This window comes from Mastigoproctus giganteus, chromosome 9, assembly GCF_048544385.1.
Source record: "Mastigoproctus giganteus isolate SK-2022 chromosome 9, ASM4854438v1, whole genome shotgun sequence".
Lineage (NCBI taxonomy): Eukaryota > Metazoa > Arthropoda > Arachnida > Uropygi > Thelyphonidae > Mastigoproctus > Mastigoproctus giganteus.
The window spans coordinates 212,174,847-212,200,079 of NC_143583.1; the positions used below are offsets into that span (position 1 = coordinate 212,174,847).

General features: G+C 36.1%; 1 protein-coding gene across 1 annotated transcript in view; it reads right to left on the minus strand.

Moving 5' to 3' along the window:
* Window positions 1-25,233, minus strand: part of LOC150081103 (laminin subunit alpha-2-like) — a 707,948-nt gene that overhangs the window by 188,233 nt on the left and 494,482 nt on the right. The window contains exons 46-48 of the mRNA XM_090380924.1: window positions 22,377-22,531; window positions 13,844-13,999; window positions 13,474-13,628 (exon numbers count right to left, since the gene is read on the minus strand). Coding sequence (XP_090237050.1) covers window positions 13,474-13,628; window positions 13,844-13,999; window positions 22,377-22,531 — 466 coding nt within the window. The remainder of the gene's footprint in view (window positions 1-13,473; window positions 13,629-13,843; window positions 14,000-22,376; window positions 22,532-25,233) is intronic.

The following is a 25,233-nucleotide window of genomic DNA, read 5'->3' on the forward strand; positions in this document are numbered from 1 at the left end:
AACCCTTCCCTTTATCCCTGATGGTAATTAAATCTTTAAGTAAATCCCACATCAGTACACTGTGATGTGATGGCATTGCGAACTCGGCCTTGATCATAAGATCAAAGGCAGACCTGTTTTAGCAAAAGCCATGTTGATTATTACTCATTAGATTTTGGTCTTCAATTATCCAAATGAGTCATCTGTATATCATTTTCTCAAGGCCAACCGGGCTAGCCAGGTGGGTAAAGTGCCTGCCTGGCAACCCCAAGGTCGCGGGTTCGAATCCCACCTCAGGCTTGGATCAAAGTACTGCAAAACTTTGGGAGGTGCACTATGGCCACAGAAGCCGATGCGCCAACAACTACAAAAAAAAAAAAAAAAAATTTTCAAGGATTTTACCGAGGCAACTGAAAAGGGAAATTGGCTGGTAACTAAAAGGACTGAAGGGATCTTTGCCGGGTTACAAAAAGGCCAAAACTGTGGCATGGTGCCAAGATGTAAGATACATGTTTTCCAGAAATATTCAATTATAAAATAACAGCAGTAGCTGAAAATGTTTGTCATCAAGGTGCTGTAACATGTAATATATTCCATCGGGCCCTGCTGCACTGTTGTGTGTTTTTCTAATGGCTTGTAGAAGTTCCAAATACTGAAGAGGCTGGTTATATGGTAAGATTAAAGATGTGCGAAAGTTGATAGGTCGCGATTCAGTGATGTTCTTAATTTTCTGGAATTCTGGCAAATAGCTTAATGCCGATGAGACTTGGGCAAAGGTTTTCCCAATGCATTTGCTACATCTAGAGGAGCAGAGTTCTTGCCCATTCTGCAAAAAAATTGTGGTAGGGATAGTTGGAAACTTGCCAGAAAGCTGCCTAATTTTCTTCCATATTAATCTTAATCTGGAATCAGTATTTCTGTTTACAGTGCATGCAAACTGAGTCCAGGAATCTTTATTTGCTTGTCTTTGAATGAAACGAGCTTTTGCCCTTCATTTCTTATAGTTGATGAGATTAGCTGTGGTTGGGGATCATCTGAATAAATTCCACGCTTTATTTTTTTTCCCTCTTTGTTTTCATGTATTCATCATTCCACCAGTAGTTAAAATGACACCAGGCCATGGGATTCATCAATGGAATCGAGTTTTTAGCAGCTGATAGCAATTGGGATGTGATATATTCTGTCACTTCATCTATGGGTTGTAATCATATAATTTCCTCATTCAGTGTAATTGCTGACTGAAATTTTACCCAAATTGTCTCGAGAGAATTTCCATTTCCTGTAAGGTTTTGGTAAAGGTGGTTGTGTAGTGAGCAGATTACATATAATTGGAAAATGGTCACTGCCCATGGGATCATCCATAACAGACCATTCCATGACTGGAAACAGTATCGGGGAGCAAATCGAGAGATCAATTGCAGAAGTTTGTCCAGTTAATAATTTTATAAGTAGGTCCACCAGTATTAAGGATGGTAAGGTTTTGCTTATCCAGAAGGGTTTCAATTAGTCGGCCATATCTATCTAATTAGAAGATCCCATAAGGGGTGGTGGCTATTGAAATCTCCCAATAGACAGACAGGGGGAGGTAATTGCATTAGAAGATCTTCAAGATCTTTGTAAGAGGCGGCGTGATTTGGTGGAAGATAAATTGAAACAAGCATTATTGCAATCTGTGTAATGAAACGTACAGCAAGAGCTTCAATTTCTGATTGAAGAACAATTTGTTTGGCTGGGATCTGAGTTGATAAAGATAGCTACACCACCACGGGGAGTATTCGATGTTTTTTTTTTTTTTTTTTTTTTTTTATGTGAACCCCCAACCACGAGCAGTATTAGAACCTATAGTACTTAGTACCGTGCTTGGCTTGGAGGTTGAGAAGACGAAAGGAGATATTTGTTGACATTGGACTTGAACTTCTGTAGATTGTAATTTTCAGGAAATACGTATGAAGGAAGGTTGTTCCAGAAAACGGCAGTTGATTGAATAAATGAGGAAGATGAAAAGTTGGTTCTATGGGTTTGAAGTTGGACAGTAAATGGATGTTGGCTGGTGGTGGCACGTGTTCAGACTGTTTTGAAAGTGAGAGCAGGAATTATAGAAGCCAATTCAGAAGAACAGTGCCCATGGAAGTATCTGTAGAAGAGGCATGCAGCAGAAACAGTACGTCTATGAGAAAGCGAGTGGAGACTCTGTTAGAGAAGAATCATTAATTAACCTAACTGCCCTCTTCTGAATGGAATCAAGAAGCCTGAGAGAGGTTTTGGAGGCACCACCCCAGATGTGGGAACAATATCCCATGGCAGGGCGGATTTGCAATTTATACAGAGTGAGCAGCTGTTTGGAAGAAAAGTAACACCGAGAGCAAAAGAGAAAACCAAGTTTTTTAGATGCGGAGGAAGCAATATTTGTAATGTGCTTGTGCCAAGAGAGATTAGAAGTCAGGGTAATCCCCAAAAGAGAGATATCATTTTGCCTAGAAATCGGAGTGTCACTAAAGATAAGCATAGGAACAGAAGAATCCTTTTTGCGAGATATAAGACAAGACTGAGTTTTAGAAGGGTTGAAATAAACTAAGTTGTCTTTACCCCACTGGAGAATTACCTGAAGATCGGCATTTAAGGAATTGGTAGCAGATTTTCGAGAAGTTGAAGCTGATTGAGCAGGACAAGGTTTCTCAAAATGGAAAGTGGAATGCAATCTACTATCATCGGCAAAACTATGGATAGGATTTCCAGTCAATGGAAGAAGGTCATTAATATACAAGAGGAAAAGAGTGGGGGAAAGAACTGAACCTTGGGGTACACCGGCATTAGTGGAAAAGTTAGAAGACAGAGAGCCATCTACCATCACCCTCAGTGAGCGATCAGAGAGAAAACTGGATAACCAATTACTAAATACAGTTGGTAAACCATAAGATGGAAGCTTATTTAGAACACCTTTATGCTAAACACGATCAAAAGCCTTTGAGATGTCAAGAGCAACTACTTGTGTTTCACCGAACCTTTCCATTGAATTAGTCCATAAATGGGTAACATAAGCCAGCATATCACCAGTGGATCGACACTGATGGAATCCATACTGGTGATCGTTGATCAGATGGAAGGTTTCTAGGTAGTTTAAGAGTTGGCGGTTAATTGATTTCTCCATTACTTTAGAAAGAGTAGAAGTAATTGCAATGGGACAATGGGAGTGGCTGGATATGAGCAAATTTCCAAGCAGAAGGAAAAACACCTTTGGAATAAGAAAGTGAAAAAAGGCGGCAAAGAATAGGAGTAAGTTCAGGAGCACAGGTTTTGAGAACAAGTGGAGAAATACCATCAGGACCTGGAGCTTTCTTAGCATCAAGATTCGTCAAAATCCTTCTGATATCCTTTTGACGGAAGACCACAGGAGGCATTGAATGCAGCGTGTTGGGAATGGTTGGAGGTGTTTTACCAAGATCATTAATACATGAGCTGGAAGAAAAATGGGATGCTAGCAGGTCAGCTTTATCCTTGGCTGAAGTTACAACAGAACCATCTGGTTTGGACAGAGGTGGGAGCAGAGATGGGCAAAAGTTGCTGCCAACAGCTTTGGCAAGAGACCAAAATGCTCGGCTACCATTAGGGCAAGAAGCAAGTTTTCTACTCTTAGCCTGTTCAAACTCTAGTTTCGACTGATTAATAACTGCTTTACAATTGTTGCGAGCTTTGATGTAGGCAGAAAATGAAATTGAAGAATTAGAAACAAGCCAATTACGATATGCAACATTTTTCTCTTGAACAGCCTTAGCACATTTATTGGAAAACCAAGGTTTAGATAAAGGACGAGATTTTAAAGTCGAGTGTGGGATAAAGGATTCCATTCCTGCAAGAATAATTTCACTGACACGATCTGAGCAAACGTTGACATCAGAAGTTTTGAAACAGTAATCCGACCAAGGAAAAGAAGAAAAGAAGTCTCGCAGGTCATCCCATTTTGCATTCCTGTAATGCCAAACAACACGAGGTTGGGAATAGCCATGAGATAAAGGTTCCATTGGAGAAGAGACAATCACCAAGTTGTGATCTGAAGTGCCTAAAGGACCTCTTCACTTCGACCGTGTACTTAGAAGGGTTGTTTGTGAGAAAAAGATCAAGCGTATTGGCTGTATGATTAGGATTGTCTGGTATTCTTGTAGGTAAATGAACAATCTGTGCTAGGTCATTAGTAATTGCAAAAGCCTCAGCATCTCGACCTGCTGGGTCGGTGTGACTAGAAAATGGAAGCCAGCTTGAATTGTGAACATTAAAATCACCAAGGAAAATTACCTCACTGTTAGGAAAGTTGGACTGGAGAAAGTCAAGTTGCAAAGAGAGGAAGTCAAAGAGCTCCAAGTGATTAGTGGAGTTGGGAGAACGGTAGAGACAACAGATGAATTTGACACAATGAGGTAGAGAGATTTTATGTCAGAGAAGATCAAAGAGAGGAGATTCCAAATTGCCAAGTCTCTGACAGGGAATATCAGAACGGACATATGCACAAGTGCCACCTTTGAGGCGAAAGGTATCATACAGCGAATAATTTGGGCATCTGAGATGAGCAGTAGTTGAATCAACCGATAACTGAGATTCTGTCAGAAAAAGTACATGGGGTTAGGCAGACTGCAAGTGGAAATGGACATCGTTGAGATTAGAATTGAGACCACGTATATTTGTGAAATGAATTAGGAAGTGCTTGTAATGCGATTGTAATGCAATATTTTCAATATATAGAGTAGTTCTTTATGGAGGTGGAAATTTGAGAATTTAAATAGGTTTCCTTTAAGCAGAAACCAACTGGAGAGTAGTGATGAATAAGGTAATGAATATCGTCGATATTGCTACGAAGTCCTCTGCAGTTCCATTGTAAAATGGAAGTCATTACTTGAGATGATTACAAGAAGCTGTATCTGACAGCTTTATCAGTATGGCAATTTTATGGCAGTCAGACTTCTGTTTGTCTTTTTTTTTGGAAATGTAGGCCGCCCAATGTCCATATCTTCTTCAACATGTATTTCTAGAATTGAGGCCTCTGTAGCCAGGTGGGCAGGAGCAGCAGTGCGTAGCACACGCTTCTTGATTAGACTGGGATTCAAGCCCATGACCAACAAATACAGAAAGGTCAGGGAATGACCACCGCATATCCCCGGAGCAATATGGCCTTAGTTGGTAATGCTCCTAAAAAAAAAAAAAAAAATTCTAGAATTGGATCGTCCTGGTTGTAAGAATAATCAGCATCCATGGATGATTCCTGGATATTCTTTCTTGAATTGAAACTTTGACTATGTGATGTACTACCAGTCACTGGAGGAGTAGATGTTGCTGGTATTGTAAGAGGAGTGTTACTTGCCTGGTCTGAATGCTTAGGGATACTGGACTGTTGCTGAGAGAGGACAGCTCGAGCCCAGTCAGAGATTGATGTTTGAGGGGACGGTAACATCAGTTTGTGTGGACACTGTTTGTTGTTTTTGTGCAACATTTGCATAGGTATATTTGGGCATAGTAGGAGCAATTATTTTCCTTGCTTCTTGAAAGCTTACCTTGTTCTCAACCTTATATTTAACAATTTGTTTCTCAGTTTTCCATCTGTCACAATTTTTAGAATATGCAGGATGGTTACCTTTACAGTTGGGACATGTCTTTTCTGTCGCCAAACATTCAGACTGAGTATTATCGGAAGATCCACAGTTGGGACAAACTGGGTTTCCTTTACACGTTGTGTGTGAGAGTGACCATACTTTTGGCACTTGTAGCATCTCAAGGGATTGGGAATATACGGGCGAACATGGCAAAGTAGATAGCCAGCTTTTACTGTTGATGGTAGGTTTGGGGAATTAAATGTAAGAATAATATTCCTGGTAGGCGTAAGGTTATTGTCTTTTTTAATCATGATTCTTTTTTGGTGCAATAACATTTTGATCATGAAGTTCTTCAGTTATTTCATCTTTTGTCACATTCAACAGATCCCAGCTAGAAATCACACCTTTGGATGTATTTAAGGTAGCATGGGGAGATACTTTAATTGGTATCCTAGCAAAATTTGAAAGTTGTAAGAGTTTCTCTGAATGCCTACTCTTTGTTGTTTCTAAAAGTAGGTCTCCAGATTGCAGTCTCTTCACAGTCTTCAGAGATCCTGCAATACTCTCCAGGTGTTTCTGGATGAGGAAAGGAGATAATTTGCTGAGATGTTCTGAAAGCAAAGGTAATATTAGAAAGGAAGGAAACTCTTGTTGTTAAATTTGTTTTCAACCTCTTGGGTTGTGAACTGTCATAATCGGTTTCAGTCTGTGGCTGAGAGCTTGTCGGCTCTAAAGGTGGATAAACATTTTGCTCCATCTTTGCTCCTTTTCACCCTTGGTAGATGAGCTTTTCTGCCAAGGTTTCCGGCCCCGCCACGGGGAGGCAGGAGCAGTGCCTGGTGTGACCAAGCAAAAAGTAGTAGGGGGTTAGTAATAAGACTATGAAAAAAAAGAAAGGTGGCTTTCCTTTCTTCCTCTGTACAAGTACTTTTGTAGTGAGAGCGGTTATAAAATAAATAGATTACTTAACGAGAGGAATGTAAAAGAACTATATATCTCTTTTTGGAAATCTCACTGTAAGGCACAGATAAATTGCTCAGTCACAATCACTTGGCACCTGGGGCCTATATCTATGTGACACAATGTCTCTGTTTTCCTAACAATATCTGCCTTTAATGTCTTGACAAGCATTTCAAATTCATCAAATGTATTTACTGTACTTCATTTTACTATACATTGGTGTACATGCAAGTATATATGCACCTGTTCTTATTCTTAGCTATCCTAACACTGCCCAAGTATTTATTTGTTTCATGATGACTCCCATCAGTGCCTGAACCCCACCCTCTGCTCATTCTAATAGAATGAGTGCAAGAATCACTTTCACCTCTGCCTGCTATTAACCTTTTAGTTTGTGAATCCCCCCAAAGTAGCAGTTTTCCAACCCACCTAACGCTGCCTTGATAGCATCAGCACACACTCTTGCCCCCCCCTTCTATTTAAGATAAGATCTCTTATCCCCTCTCTGTAGAAGCAGCCTCTCTCTGCTTTATATTTTATAGCTTTATCCACACATCTGAATTCACCTGAATCTCATCTGGGAAATTGCTTCCCTCAGAAAATTACCTCCATTCCACATCTTTTACCTCCTATTCTTTTTATATAAAGTATTGTGACTTTTTTTTTTTTTTTTTTTTTTTTAAGTGTCTCTATTCTGTATTTTATTACTATTAAGCAGTGGTGAGCTATAGTGGGCTTGCTAGAGCCCATTGTTGAGATGATCATTTATTTTACAAATGAAATCCTGAATGCAATTATTGAGTATCCAGAGCCGAAACTACGGTGGGGCGAGCGGGGCCCAACCCAAAGTATTTTAATGGCGCAATCAATCAGTTATGTACAGGTAGTTCTCGACTTTACGAATTAATTCGTTTCTAGTGCGCGTGCTCGTAAAGCAGGAATTTATTTTCCATAGACAATGTTAAAAATAGGGGTTCGTTCTAAACAATGAAATTAGTTAGCTAATTAGTTTATATTTAAATAATGATTGATTTATCAAAAGAAATGAAAACATAGCCTGTAAAATCAAGCAAATTATAATAATAGAGAAATTATTTATGACTTACAAATGTTAAAGAATGTTTATTCTTCATCATCATCGACTAAATGCACACTCGTTGGTTTGTTACACAAGGACTCGTCTTCTTCAGAAATGTTTCAAGAGGCATTTGTTTCCAAGATAATCTTCTGTTTTAATTATAAAATTTCACAATTGCATGCATAAGCATTTTTTAACAGCATACACAAATTGCAACTAACACGATTCGCGTGGAGTAACAAGTTTATGAAGCTTAAAAAAAGAATGAAGAGAAGATTCTGAAAATTTATTTATGTTTTTTATACCATTGAAGATTTCAGTAAAGAGGAAACATATTTCACCATAATAACGTAAAAAAACGACAATTCCACTATAGGTATTTTCGCAAATGCAAGAAGATCGAGTTTACTTCCCATTTATAATTGCTTGCAGTAACAGAAAAGCCCAATAAACCGGAAATCGCAAATTGTTTTATGGTCATGACTTCCAGAAATGTGCCTTAGAAAAATATTACAAAGGCGTTTAAAAAATTGATTCTTATAATGGAACATATGATAACTATGAAAGTGTAGTACATTTTAATGATTTGAATTAATAACTAATACAATTAACTAACCACGCTCACGCCCTTTTATATGGCCTTAAGGTCATGCTCGTGACCTTAACATTTTAGAGAGATAAATAGTTAGTTATACAGCAAAAATTTCAACTTCCGAGATATTGAAACAAATTACCAAAAAACACAATGTGTTATTGGGTTCACATTATGATATTTTAATGATACGATGGTGTCTCTGGAACTGATTAATATCGTAAAGCAAGGTACACCATATTGTATAGCTAAGCACGTGATTTGGAATGCGGTATTTATGAATGTTTAACATTCATTTTTGCAATTAATGTTCATATTTTCAATTTTGTTGATACTTGGGGGAAAAAAACTCTTAAACCTGGAAACTCAAAGCGAGAACTGCCTGTATTTTAAAATTGCTTCATTTTTTTTTATTTAATTACAGTCTGACCTCTGTTTAACCAACTTCTTTATAGCAAATTTTTTTGAATTCCTCTTGGAATTACATTTAAAATGGTTTCCGATGTTGTTGCTATTTGATTTTTAGGAGCATTAGCAACTAAGGCCATATTGCTCCGGGAATATGCTGTGGTCATTCCCTGACCTTTCCGCATCCTCCGTATTTGGTGGTGACGAGCTCGAACCCCGGTCTAATCAAGAAGCATGTGCTATGCACTGCTGCTCCTTCCCATCTGGCTACGGAGGCGCAGGTTTCCGTTGAATGAAGAAAATTTCCATGTAACGAACAAATTAGGAGGACATCGAAAGGGATTACCGTTTCACAATGTTAGTGGTGTCTGTAAAACCTATGCAGTCACATACTGAGAAGTCGCGCTAGCCAATATGCTTTCCATATCCAGTCAAAGGATTAAGAACATTCCAGACATGGATAATAGCCTCTGGTCAAACTTTGTTGTGGTTCCTCTTTACTCCGACAAAACAGGCATATGTTTTTCGGAGAAGTGAGTGATCCACACTTTCCAGTAAATTTCTCCTGTCTATGTTTACTTGATCATAGTAGCTGAATATCCATGTGATTCTGACATTTTGCACAGTATTCAAACAACTAGTGAGAGTAGCAACATAGAGGGGGGGAGGGGGGATTGAGGCAACTAAGATATTATATAAACTTTACGAAGATGAAATGTTGGTAGATTTTGAACTTTGTCAAGGCTTTTACCATGTAGAAAGTGTTCTAAAATATAATGGCATACAGGCAATAATTAAAAAAAAAAAAACTGTATCACCAATCTCCAAAAAACCAGCATGAATTAAGGATGATTGCTACAGAACTTGATGTGGAAACTATAAAGATTGGTCATGTGTTCAGGCCACGATGGACAGCTTGTAGCTTGCGGACGGCAATTGCATGTTGGGAGAATTGTCCCACTTTGTGCATACATTTTGAATCAGAAGTTAAATATTCGGGATTATTAAATTGACTTTTAAATCTGGAATTTCTTAACCATTTAGCACTAATGACTGACATCCTGCAGGAGCTCTCTTACCTTTCAGAAGCTTTACAGCATCACTATGGTAAAAGCAGATTAATTATTCGAACTATCAATGCTATTGCTAATTTGAAAAATTCTGAAGGAAGTTATGAAGCTAAAATTGAGAGCATATCGAAGTCAAAATAATTTGAAGGAATCAAAATCAAAAGTAAAAAAATTACTTCACGACTAATTATTAAATGTATTCGTTTATCCTTAAAGGTAAGTAATTAAGGAAACAGTGATTTTAAATTAAATAAAGAAAATGACAATACCATTAAAAGAAATTTTAAACATATGCTACCCGAAATTATGCAATATGAAAGCACTTTCGTCTCAGTGGCAAGACGACGAAAACCGAATAAGAAATTTAAGTTTTCTGATAAAAGGTGAAATAAAAATTAATAATTTTAGAGATTTTGTCAAAGATAGTTTATCTTTAAAATCGAGTGAAATTCCCTTTTCAATTAAGGAAGCCAGGAATATCTTTGAAACCATTGCGATTAGCAGTGCTGAAGCTGAGTGAGTTTTCAGCGTAATGAATATTGAGTGAATGAATGAATGAATAATGTTGACAATTAAAATATGTTGCAGATTATGATGATCACACATCTAAATTGAAAACCATTGCTTCAATTTTATTCGGATAATTACGTCAAATCATTCCTCCCTAATTATTGCTAAGCTATTGAACAAAGCAGAAGATCGACAGCAAATATTAATAAAGAAGTAAATTGGATATGGAAATTTTTAGAATAAATTTTTCTTGAATATTTGTGTAATAATTTTTCTCAGTGTAATCTGTGATTTTTGTGTACTTTTTCTAGAAAGTTTGTTTTCTATGTAATATTTGTTTTTATATTGTGGAACGTTTTGTGATAGTTTTTACGTTATTTGTGATATGTGAGATATTTCATGTTATTTTTTTATTCGCAATATTAAAATTTTTTTCATGAAAAAAATGGGAAATATACATTATATTTCCCTAGTTGTTAAAAAAAAAAAGTGAATAAAAAAGTTGCACATGTGCTGAGCACGTGCGGTAGATGGTTTATGTGAAACATCCTTCACATTTCTTTTAGGTTATTTTGATTTGTATATATTGAAATAGAAAATAGCTTTTTTTTAGCGAAATAAAAATAGCTCTTTTATTGTAAATATTTTATTGATCAATCACAAATTTTCATAATTTCTGGAAGACAAGATACAATGGATTTATGATAACTAAAGGTAAGAGACGTATGCAGCTGTACTTGCTACTGCAGTGTATCTAAATGTCTCTGGAAAACAGCATCAATTGAAGTACCGATCTTTAAGTTGAAACAGCATATGCAGCTGTTAGGGGCACCTAACAATGGAATGGAAATGCGAGACAAAAAAAAGAAATTGTTGACAAAATATTTGTATTGTTGCAATCGTACTTACTGCAGTAGTAACTTCAGGAAGCATAATTGTGATGTCATACTATTCAAAAATTGTAAGAAGTTAGAACTCCAGACACTATCATATTCAGTATCATCGTAAGGAGAGGCATGATGACCAGGTTTTTAAGGGTTTTTTTTAGATAGACCTAGGAACTTTCTACATATTCACTTATATGCATGGTTAAGGAGGTAATAACCCCCATCTGTCCATCCCCAAGGTTAAGGGGGTAATAATCCCCATCTCATACTGGTCATGAAAAATGCATCACGCACTCTAATCACACTATTAGTAGTGCGAGCGTGGAAAGCGCCTCTGGTGGAAGCCATGGGTGACGTCACTTCCATGACCAATCAAATTTACTCAGTAGAAAGTCAGAAAAAACTGCGAGCCCATTGTTAAAATATTCACAGTTCACCACTGCTATTAAGTGAAGTATCATTCCTTATTAAGTGAAGGAAGTTCATTTTATCTTCATATGATTTTGCATTTCATATGGAAATTTTCCCCATGGAAACCCATTATTATAGATTAAAACAAACCAACCAACCCATTATTATAAAGGATTATGGCGATTTTTTTTTTTTAACTTCATCATATAATTTTTTTGAATCACAAAAATAATGTAATGTCTGAAGTCTGTCTTTACACCTGAATAATAATAGAATTTTGTTCATTGTCTCCACATGATATCCAAAAATGCAGTTTCACATCCTATCTTGTTCCATTTTGAACTAAATAAGCTTTATGTTCTATGTTCTATAAACTTTGTTCACACATTCCTGAAATTATTTTGTTTCCTGGTGCCTGCATGTCAAAATGTTGTCAGCATATCTAATCTATATCAAGAGTTTTAAAGTGACCAAACCAAACCAACAACTCTCTCTCTCTCTCTCTCTCTCTCTCTCTCTCTCTCTAAAATATTCCATAAGAATGTCTATCATGAGTGGTAAGAGAGTCCTCCGACATTTGGGGGGGGGGATTTTATCAAAATAAAAATTATGGAAGCACATACATAAGAAAATTGAAAGTTAAGACAATCAACAAAAATATGGAGAAGGATATAGATGCATTATGGATGCATCTATATCCATAATGCATCAATATAAACATATAATGAAAACAAATTTTTTTTTTAACTCGAGTCATAAAATCCATGCACATAAATACAAGAAGTTATTTTTAGAGAGTAGGATAGGTAACTTGGCCCTTCAGATTGAACAACCAGGGTTCAACAGTTCTCTTATGACATCATCTCTCGTTTTTCTTACTTGCTTGACTAAGAAGAGAAGTTATGCATGTGATCAAGGGACAGGTATAGTTTCCAAAATATGATGCTCTTTATAAAGGTTATTATCACAGAGTAGCAGTGGTTTTTGAAAGAACCTATGAAGGTAATGACTTCTTTAAAATCACGATTAGAAAAACTTACAACTAAACTCGCAACTTAATTTGCAAAAAAATATTTAATTTAAATGAAGTCTGTTCACTAGATTTTAAGAATTGTTTATTTTTTAACTTAAAAAAACATTAAGTCAAAATTATTAAACTTGGGTAGATACCCTTTTGAACCCTTCACTTTATCCAGTTGCTTGAAATAGTGCTTAACCCAGCAGTAGTTTGGCCGAGTTTTATAACATGAGTGGTATGGCATCCTCTTGTTGAACAAAATTGTAAATTCAAAATAATTGCATAAAATCATTCATTTACATTCTTTCAAGGTTTCTGTAACATGTGGTGTCTACACATGAATGGTTTTAACAAAGAGTTTTACTGCTATGATCCAGATCTGCAGCATAAAATCACTCAAAGCTGCTTGTGTGTGGCATGCTATAATCGAAAAAAGAAATAATTAAATTTTTAATTTTCTGTTTTTAAAGTTTTAAAAAAATAATTATTTATCAAGAAATTACTGCAAGTATTAAAACAATGGTGCTGCAGGAAAAACCATTCAGGTATGTCTGCTTACAGTATGAAAATTATTATTTGTATAAAAATAATAATAAACAAAGGAAAATAAATTTTAATGTTATAATTCAAACAAAACTGAAAACATGTAACTTAGAATTGCAATGAAAGAACGCATTCTGATACTGACAAATTATATGTGGCAAGCTACAATGGGGTAACAAAGGGTTTGGCGGCATCTCACAAGGGGATCACAGTTTATATAAAGTGAAAAGTAATATAAATTAGTCTGAACTGCAGCAAATACAAGACTAAAAACACCAATAAGAAGGTATGTAACTGCCAGGTTAATGCAAGTTATACTATAATAGCTAGTGCTTAACATCTGCATATTTCACTCTTGTAATTAACACCATATTTCACTCTTTAAGGCAATTATACTTATTAGTTTGTAAACACAAACTGTGTAATGATTTCACTAACCTATTGACTTCAATTTTAAACCACTGTTCATTCTTCAATAGTTGCTCATTATTACTTTCTATTGTCTTGTTATGTTGGATGACTTGAACTCCTCCTCCTGCATTCCATATAAAACGAATCTTTCGATTAAACATATCAATAGCCATGAAATCATCCTGCAAGAAAATTAAAAATGAAAAGGTTGGCTAGAGATAAGCATATGTAGTACAAAATTTTGAAATATATGTTAAAGAGATCCCTTATATTAGGTTCATTTGGTATCAAAATGTTGTGAAAAAAATTGATTAATTTTACATTTCTGATTGTTTTATTTCTGTTTACTATTTACTAAACAATGTACCAGAATAATAATATTAAAACAAATACTCACAGCTTTGGAATTGGCTATAAACAATAAAAGACTGTTTTTGTCTTCACTGTTTGTTGCATAATTCAATATAATATTATTTGTTGAAGTAGTTTCAACAACAGGCTTATACGATCTAATGCACAGACCTTCTGAATTTGTAGTCAAAGCTACACGAATCTAGAAATAAAAAAATACAAAAAAAAGTTTAATTTCTAAGAGGTCATTCCTCAGCACAAAGCTATTTTTTTTTTTTTTTTTTTTTTTAATTCAAAGAAGGCAATTATAAAAAGACTTCAAAACTTAATTCAACTGATAATTCTTAGTGAATATATAAAACTTTACTGAAATCATTTTGGAAGGATATACACTCCCACCTAAAAGTTTGGGATCACAGCAAATTTGACAAGTTTTAGTTAATTTTTTTGTAATTGGCTATGACAATGTAAGATTTAATATAAAAAAAACAACAGAATACAAAGTATTTTAAGATTTTTTATTAAGCGCTGAAAAATTTACGGCAAAAAAAAACCGAAATGATTAATATTAACAATTATACTGATTTCTCATTAAAATACCTTAATATTGTCTTGACTAATATTATTCCAAGAGATCTGCATGGTTTTCCATAAATTTTGTGAAGCTGAGCCACAGCATGATTGCAATACCCATTCCTGTTTAATTGCTAGAAAGTCCCTGCACAGCTTAGAGCTGTGCTTTGGGTCATTATCTTGTTATAATACAAAATTTCTTCCACAAAGTCAAAGTCCAGAAGATATTGCATTATGTTAAAATTCTTGAACATAATGCAGTATCCTCTGGAATTTGTTCTTTAAACTGCCAGTCTCCTTGAATTGCTGAGTAGTCTACTCCTTGAAATGTAACACCTAGTTTTGCCAATACTTCTCATTAAATAACTTTTTTTTATACAGCGTTATAATAGCAATTTTTTTTGCCACTGAATTCTTTATTTCTTGTCATGTTTATCACAAAACAAACAAAACCTACACCAAACAATCTTTCTGAATGATGAATGTTTGATTTTATAAGTTGCAGCTGTTGCACCTCAATTTATATTATTGCAAAACACTCTAGAATCATCTACAAACTTCTATAATGTTGAAACAATACTAATTTTCTAGACTATTCTAGAATCATCTACAATATTCTACTACATTCAGGAAACACCAACAATGTTCACCACATTCAAGAATCTTATAGATTCCTGAACGTGGTAGAATTATCTTGGAAAAAAATGCCTCTTGAAACTTTCTGGAACATTCTTCAATATTCTAAAAAATTTTAAAATTTTATTTAATTTTTTTATTTTCATACATAATAAAACACATTTTAATAAAAACTGATAAACAAGTTGTTCCTATTTTAATAAAATGAAACATGATTCAAAACTTTTAGGTGGAAGTGCATATAATAATTTCTAGAAACATCACAGGAAGAATTATATTTATAATGTAGAATGTGTAGTAAGTTGATAAAACAAATGATCATAAAGAGAATCTGAAATATCCACTATTCTTCACCTTAATGGTTTGGCAAAGCAAAATTGAGAGTAGGAGTGTGTTATATGCTTAATGACTCTGACAAGTAAAACAAATAACTGTGCAGAGAAATAGAGTGGGCCAGTAAATCACATTGTCTTATAATGAGGGATTTTAACTTTCCAGATATAGACTGGAACTTGTGAATTGGTCACTCACATACTAGCAAGACTTTTGTGGATTTATTGAATGACTGTTTTCTACAGCAGCATGTTCGAGAGACAACCATAGGAAGTAATACTCCTGATCTGATTACCAGCAGTGATTATTCATGCATTAAGACTGCTGATAAAGAACCACAAGGTGGCAGTGATCACAGTGTACTGATGCAGGATTCACTCAAAGATGTAACTACCTTCAGGGATAAAGGAAAGGGTTTTTGCTTTCTTAGAGGTGACTACAGCGGTCTCACAGTTTTCAAATTTTATACAGTGGCACCAACTAATGATGTTACCAACAACAAATTTTAAATGGGAAGCAATCTTGGAAGTTACGAGGCTTTTTGTTCTAACTAAGAAATACTGTTCAAAGTTTAGGCTTAAACAGATGTCAGAAGAACTAATGAGACTAGTGGTAGAGAATCAAAATGCATGGAGTGCATATAAATTATCAAGTGACATGGAAGCCTATGGTAGATATAAGCTAGTCTGTAAATCAAGTCACAAAGGAGGTCAGGCAGGCGAAGCAGATTACAAGAAAACTTTGGCAAAGGATGCAAAAAGTAACAGCAGACTTCTTTACTCATGCAAACTCAAGAAGAAAGGGAATGAATCAGATTGATCCACTTGATATCGATGGTGCGATTGTTGATGATTCTGCATCTACATTCACACATGAGGAAATCTGTAGGGAAGTGGAGGTTAGATGCTTATCAAACCCTAACAGGAGTTAAATGATTTTCTAATAACTGAGAGAAAAGTGGAGTAGAAATTGTTGGAGTGAAACATAAGAAAGACACTTAGGCTGAATGGGATCTATCCAGTTATATTAAAGGAGGCACTAAAGGAAGTAAGCAAACTCTTAGCCATGATTATGAGCATCCTTAGACTCAAGAGTTTCACATGGACTGGAGATGTGCAAATGTATCCCCAATTCACAAAGCGGGTCTTAAAAGGTACGAATAATTACAGACCTGTTAGTTTAGCTTCTAATCCAGGGAAAATGATGGAGTCATTGTTTAAGAAGCACTGCAGGATCAGCTAGACAAGACTGCAGCTATACTTCAGACACAGCATGGGTTTGTTAAGGGGAAGATTTGTTTGTTTGTTTGTTTGTTTGTTTGTTACTTGGTTTTTAGGAGCATTAGCAACTAAGGCCATATTGCTCCGGGGATATGCAGTGGTCATTCCCTGACCTTTCCGCATCCTCCGTATTTGGTGGTCACGGGCTCGAACCCCGGTCTAATCAAGAAGTGTGTGTGCTGCGCACTGCAGGGGAAGACTTGTCTGGCCAATTTGATTGGATACTACGATATGGTCATAAAAGAACTGGATGTAAAAAATAATTCTGATATCATATACTTGGATTTTAGGAAAACTTTTGATAACGTCACATTTAATGCCATACTGCTCCAATTTGTACAGTAGTCTTCTGTGATGCACATGGAAGACTACTGTACAAATTAGAACAGTATGGCATTAAGGGCAAGTTGCTGCTGAGGATAAAGGGAAGGTTGCGTGGGAGAAGACAGAGTGGTAATCAATGAACACTGCTCTTTGTGGACTAATGTTATTAGTGGAGGTACAGGTTTTAGTACAGGTTTCTGTGTTTGGCTCATTGTTTTCTGTACTTATCAATAGTATTAATGAAGGCATATGAGGCTTGATGTCCAAGTTTGTAGATGATACAAAGGTTGTTAGGGTTGTTAATGACAGTACTCTACTGCAAAAAGGATGTAGAAAAGTTGGTCAGATGAGCTGAGAGGTGACAACTGAAGTTTAACATTGAAAAATGTAAAGTACTGCATATGCGTAGCAGTAACCCCAGAGTAACATACCAACTGTGCAGTATTACATTGAGGGTAGTGGAGAGTGAAAAAGACCTGTGGGTAATTGTGCAGTCAAATATAATGCTTTCTGAGCGGTGCAGATGGTCTGCAAGAGTAGCTCATGGGGCTTTTGTCAATGATATACAGGAATTTTGCTAGCATGGATAAGGAGGTGATTATCCCCTTATATAAGGCAATGGTGAGGCCACTCCTTGAGTACCTCATACAGGTCTGGAGGCGCCTCCATAGCCAGGTGGGCAGGAGCAGCAGTGCGTAGCACACGCTCCTTGATTAGACCGGGGTTCGAGTCCATGCCTATCAAATTTTATATCATTGGCACTGCATTGGGATTACCTTGTCCATACTGTAAGAGAATGTGCTAATTTTATTCTTTGATTTGTTTTTTTTTTCACCTCTCTTCCACAGTTATGGACAAGTATAGAAACAGTTTCTGAAATATGATCAGGTGTAATCCCCTGATGAAATACCTGACCATGTATCAATATTTATTTCAGCTGACATCAGATTTTGCATTTTTGCTATGCCAATTTTCGACCTATAACTGAATTTGCCCACCCATATCTGATTAAAGCTGTCAAAGCTTTTACCACCTTTTATTTTTTATTTCATTTTATCTGTTTGATCATTTCCTAGTTCATTTCAGAAATATACATGATCTCAGTTCTAATCTCAATGATGTCAATTTCCACTTGCAGTCTGCCAAACCCCAAGTATTTTTTCTGGGAGAATCCCAGTTATTGGTTGATTCAACTACTGCTCACCTCAATTGCCCAAATTATTTGCTGTATGGTTCCTTTCACCTTAAAGATGGTACCTGTGCATATTCCATTCCGATATTCCCTGTCAGAGACTTGGTAATTTGGAATCTCCTCTTTTCGATCTTCTCTGATTTAAAATCTCTTTACCTGATTCTGTAAAAATTCATATGTTGTCTCCACCATTCTCCCAACTCCACTAATCATTTGGAACTCTTTGACTTCCTCTATTTGCAACTTGACTTTCTCCAGTCCAACTTTCCTAACAGTGAGATAATTTTCCTTGGTGATTTTAATGTTCACAACTCCAGCTGGTCGAGATGCTGAGGCTTTTGCAATTACAAATGACCTCATACAGATTATTCATTTACCTACCAGAATACTGGACAATCCTAACCATACAGCCAACACGCTTGATATTTTTCTCACAACTCTTTTAAGTACACAGTCGAAGTGAGTGGTCCTTTAGGCACCTGAGATCACAACTTGGTGATTCTCTTCTCCAATGGAGCTTTTATCTCATGGCTATTCCCAAGCTGATGTTATTTGGCATTACAAGAATGCAAAATGGGATGACCTGCAAGGTTTCTTTTCTTCTTTTCCTTGGTCGGATTACTGTTTCTAAACTTCTGATGTCAACATTTGCTCAGATTTGCTCCATTCAATGCCTCCTGTGGTCTTCAGTCAAAAGGATGTCAGACAGATTCTGACGAATCTTGATGCTAAGAAAGCTACAGGTCCTGATGGTATTTCTCCACTTGTTCTCAAAACCTGTACTCCTGAACTTACTCCTGTTCTTTGCCGCCTTTTATCACTTTGTTATTCCGAAGGTGTTTTTCCTTCTGCTTGGAAATTTGCTCATATCCAACCAGTTCCTATAAAGGGTGACAAATCTTTCCAAATTATTATCCCATTGCAATTACTTCTACTCTGTCTAAAGTAATGGAGAAATCAATTAACTGCCAACTTTTAAACTATCTAGAAAACTTCCATCTGATCAACGATTGCCAGTGTGGATTCCATCAGTGTCGATCCACTAGTGATATTCTGGCTTATGTTACCCATTTATGTACAAATTCAATGGAAAAGTTTGGTGAAACACAAGCAGTTGTTCTTGACATCTCAAAGGCTTTCAGTCATGTTTGGCATAAAGGTCTTCTAAACAAGCTTCCATCTTATGTTTTGCCATGTGTTTTTTGTAATTGGTTATCCAGTTTTATCTCTGACTACTCAGTGAGGGTGATGGTAGATGGCTCTCTGTATTCTAACTTCACTAATGCTGGTGTTCCCCAAGGTTCAGTTCTTTTCCCTACTCTTTTCCTCTTGTATATTAATGACCTTCTTTCATTTACCACAAATCCTATCAATAGTTTTGCTGATTACACTTTGCATTCCACTTTCGAGTTTGAGAAACCTTGCCCTGCTCAATCAGCTTCAATGTCTTGAATATCCGCTACCAATTCGTTAAATTCCGACCTCTAAGTACTTCTCCAGTGTTGGCAGATGCAACTTAGTTGATTCCAATCCTTCTAAAACTCAGTTCTGTCTTGTATCTCGTGAAAAGGATTCTTCTGCTCCTATGCTTATCGTAGTGACACTCCGATTTTTAGGCAAGATGATATATCTCTTTTGGGGATTACCCTGGTTTCTAATCTCCCTCGGCACGAGCATATTACAAATATTGCTTCCTCTGCATCTAAAAAACTTCAATCTTTTCTCTATTTTTCAATCCACCCTACCAAGAAATATTCTTCACACATCTTTTGGTGTTGCTCCCAAAACCTCTCTCAGGCTTCTAGATTCTATTCAGAAGAGGGCAGTTAGGTAAATTAATGACTCATCTCTAACAGAGTCTCTCCACTCTGTCTCATAGATGTACTGTTCCTGCTGCATGCCTTTTTTACAGATACAGTCAGTCTTTGTATAGCACGATAGTTGTGTTCCTAGAAACCCTCGTGCAATGCAAAATCGTGCAATATAAAAACAGGCCCTGTGGGAAAAATAGGGTTAGGTGCCGACCACCCAAGATTGAACACACATTTGTAACCAAAACATTACCAAACATAAATTACCATAATAAAATACGTAAGTATTTTATTATGACTATTATGTAATAAAATATTGCTACTGCTTTTGCTTCTATCGTAAGCAAACTTGTTTTTTTGTTTGATTTTCTATCCAAACAAATTCTTTGTGTCTTAATCTAATGGATTTTAATTACACTTTGAGTTGTTCCTGCTATGAAAGTTGTTATTTTCTCTGCATTCTTTGTAATTCTCGGCATTGCTCATTTAGGCCTGTAGCACATGCAATATCACATGGTCTTTCATTTCGCTCAAAGCGTTTCACAATTTCATATTTTTTCTCTATCGACAGAGGCGGACTGGCCATAAGCCTTACAAGGGAAACCACGGTGGGTCGGAGGCCAGTGTGATTTTGGCCATAAACGCTAGTGTGAGACCATTACAAATTTTCCCGGGTAAGAATTTTTGACCCAGTCCGCCTCTGTTTATCGATATTGCTTTTCTTTTTCTCTCTGAATCTGTAGTGTCTTCACCAGGATGCTTCCTTTTCATACCTTTTAAGAATTTTACCCATTTTTAGGGAATCACACCTGATACACATAAACAAAGCTGCGCACATGTAGCAACTGAATAAACAACACCATAAAGGCAGAGACACACTATGAACACCTCACTAGCTCACATTTTACTAAAGCACATTTCTGGGGGGTTACTACCATAAAACAACTTCCAGTTGCATTCCTGTAGTGGAATCTGTTATAAACTTGGTAGCAAACTCTATCTAATTGCATTTGCGATAATAGCGATAGCTGGAATTGTGTGGGTTTTTACGTTATTATGGTGAAATGTTTCCCCTTCACTGATATAAAAAACAAATATATTTTCAGAATCTTCTTTTCATTCCTATTGTGTTGCGTTCAGTTGGAGTGATTCCGCGTTCGACTGCCATTTCTTGTAAACACAAAGGCGAATCGTGCATAAGTGAATTCGGTTTGTATTATATACAATATCGTTCCCCTATTTATAAATCATGTATGATTGAATTTGTTAGTGTAAACACGTATTATAGGAGGACTGACTGTACTTCAATGGGCACTGTTCTTCTGAATTGGCTTCTATAATTCCTGCTGTCTCTTTCAAAATAGTCCGAACACGTGATGCCAACATCCATTTACTGTCCATCTTCAAACTCACAGAACCAACTTTTTATCTTCCTTGTTTATTCATTAAACTGCTGTTTTCTGGAACAACCTTCCTTCATATGTATTTCCTGAAAATTACAGTCTACAGAAGTTCAAATCTGTCAACAAATATCTTCTTTCATCTTCTAAACTTCCAACTCATGCATGGTACTAAGTTCTGTAGGTTCTAATACTTCTCGTGTTTGCGGTTTTCATAGGGAAAAAAAAAAAAAAAAAAAAAGGTATTAATCATTTTACTTTACAGTTTTACCTCACCTCTAATTGGCTTTGCAATTCACCCCATAATTGTCTTAATTCATCATAACTTTTAGGATATTAACATTCTTTTCGCCTATTACAAAACTTTTTTACAATACTTCCTTTTTTTCTACTATCTGTACCGTTCTAGTCCTTGGCACTTTGTTTACTTTTCACCTCTATCTGTACAAACTTTACCAGTCTTATCTATTCTGACATACTAATATATATATATATATATATATATATATATATATATATATAAAAGCTGTTACATTTCTTGTGCCAGATATTTCAAATAAGAACCCCTGACTAACCCTTGATGCTGCTATATCTCAGCTGCTATTTTCACCCCTGACTGCTGTTTAGCAGACAAGTGTACATTTGATGGGCCTCATTTTGCAAAAATTAGACAAAATGCCATTTTGTCCGTAATATACTTCACTGACTATGATATAGTAGTACTAGGTGCCAATATCAATCTGTTTGATATCATGATTTAATAATTGCCCATGTTATCATATGAGTGCTGCATGTGGTACAAGAATGTGGACTTTTGGAAACTCAAAACATTTTTCCAAGGCTCCAGATCCCATAACGAACAAGTACTACACTACTGGTCTCATACGCATGAGTTACATGCATCCGAAACCTCTGTTGCCAATATGTGGTCAAAGTTCCAAATAGTTTTTGGGCACCTTATAACTAAATAATTTTATCAATACTTAGAAATATGTCAAAAACAAAATCTAAAGAACTAGATAAAACTTACACTAGAGGATCGCTGTCGAGCTAGTAAAATCTTGTCCTTCAATTCCTTCAAATTTAATTGCATCTGATTATGCTTTTGCCTGACTCTCTGAGAAGACGCCTTTGCATTATCTGCACTCTTAGAACTGTCTCTAATATCTTGCTGAGCTTGTTCAACTATAATATAGACATTTTTGAGAGCAGTTATATTTTTGATCCAATACTTTGAATCAAAAATGTAACTTTTAAATATAATAATATTTTCAATAATATCATAATTCAATGAGTTCCTGATGTAGAATATTTTACATAAACTATATTATACATTTAAAATTATGATAGATACATAAAGTGACTAGACAGCCTGGATTATGTGGGACAGACTTGGATTTCAGTCGTTTGCTCTGAATTGCAAACTGTCTTGGATTGGACATGTAGCCTCCATACTTAATGGTAAACATAATGCAATTACATTTACTGGGAACCAATGGTACAATGGAAAGAGTTTTTTCTATAGTAAATAAGCTGTGGACATCAACAAAAACACAGCTGACCGTAGAAATGCTGAAAGCAATACCACAAGTTAAGTGCAATTTTTTTTAAAACTCTTGTGAAGGATTTTATGAAGAAATAGCAAATAACAAAGAATTATTAAGAAAAATTTACCTAGCAGAAAAATATATTAATTATATTATTTAATTTCTCTTGTTTTTATTGTTAAAAGTAGGTAGGTATGTATCTATTATTATTATTATTGTTTCACAGAAAAAACAACCTTTTTTTTACTAAACAAAAATCGATTAAAAGCATGACTCCTCCCTCTAATTAAATTAAATTATTTTATATAAGTAGCTTATAGACCTAGTCAAGCTCCTTGGTTTATTTTGAATTTAGATAGCGAGATTTTGAAAGTTAATTAATACTTAGTGTCCGTAGATTTATCGTTCATAACTTGCCACCATTGTTATACGATACAACGTACATCCTAAACTAGATAGTGTAAGATTTAAGGTAAAACTAGATAGCGAAATACATAGCACAGTATAAGAAGTCTGTCAGCTTAGTATAGTATGGTATTATCAATTAATCAGTAAAATTTATTAATCTTGTTAAACTTCATTGTCAATTAAATTGTACTTTTTAACTAAATATATATAACAACTTATATTTTACAAATGAAACATTATTAATTAATACATATAACTTGATAGGAGACACGGAAGTTATATAACGAAACTCCGAGATAATACTCGATACTGAAAAAAAAAAAAAATATATATATATATATAGTGTTATAACTGCATTGGGATATAAGTTTAGGGTTATAATTTGTACTAAAATTTTATTTAAAATTGAATCAAAATCGCTACTCAGACCAGAGCAGCAAAGCAAAAAAGGCTCAAGCTAATGGGAGTGCTGTGGCTCAGGTCAGAACTGAGGGGAAACAGTGGTCCACTGAATCACAGCTTTTTAAAATGTACTGCATGTTTGATGTTTGTGGTGCAATCAGGGACAGGACATGATATTGTCGAGGGGAATGTCTTTGTGTGTGTGTGCACAACGTAAGGAGTGTGAGGAAATCAGGTGAAAAATCAGCGTTATGGGCCTATATGAGAGCTTGAAGGATCTAAATTGAGGGGCCCATAAAGCTCTCAGCTGCCCACATCAATGCCAGAGCTTGCACTTGGTCATCACACAACACAGTGGCAACCCCCAAGGCAGAATGCGCTGGGCCCACAGGAACTAGTAGTTGTTGGTGACTATTGTCAGGGAAAAGGGGAACATGGTATGTAAAAAGGATAGGTGAAACAGGACCGGGGTATGTCTGCCAGGGGCAAAGGTTGATGACGTTGTAGAACGGATATCATCTTTTAAGGGCACAAAAGGTGATATAGTTGTACACATTGGCACTAATGATATTAAGAGTAGGAGACTGGCGGAATTACTTAACAAGTACAGGTCACTGCTGAAAAATAGCTGTGAATTAGGGTTGAATTTGAAAGTGTCTGCAATTCTGCCCAGACACGATAGGAGGGAGTATATGAGCCTTGTCAATCGATTCAGCCCTGGAGAGATAATGCAAGGCTCAAGGGGTAGAGTTTTTCTCGGTCTGGTCTGTGGTTGTTAAGAGGAGAGACTGCTTCTACAGGGATGAGATAAATAGAAAGGTGCAAGAATATTTGATGATGCTATCAAGTAGTGTTAGGTGGGTCATAAAACTGCTAGCTTGGGGGGGGGAATACACAGACTAATAGATTAACAATAGCCACAGACAGAGGTGAAAGCGCTTCTTGTGCTGCTTCTATTGGAATGACCAGAAGCCTTGAAAGCAAAGTGCTGGGAATTTCAAGAACTGGTGGAAGTGATCATGAAACAAGTAAATACATTGGCTGTGTTAGGTTAGCTAAGAATAGGAACAGGTGCATGTATACTTGCATGTACACCAATTATAGGAGTTTGGTAAATAGATTTGATGAATTTGAGGTGTTGGTCAAAACATCAAAGGCAGATATTGTTGGGTTATCAGAGATGTGGTATCACACAGATATAAGAAATAGAGAAATGGAATTTGGGGAGTACAATGTGTACAGAAAGGATAGACAGGATAGGAAGGGAAGATGGGTTATGATATTAGTTGTTGTTGTTGTTATTTGGTTTTTTAGGAGCATTAGCAACTAAGGCCATATTGCTCCGGTGCGGTGGTCATTCCCTGACCTTTCCGCATGTTCCGTATTTGGTGGTGACGGGCTCGAACCCCGGTCTAATCAAGAAGGGTGTGCTACGCACTGCTGCTCCTTCCCACCTGGCTACGGAGGCGCCTATGATATTAGTTAAGAAACACAAAATCCAAGGTAGTACAGCCAGTTGACAGGGCTGGA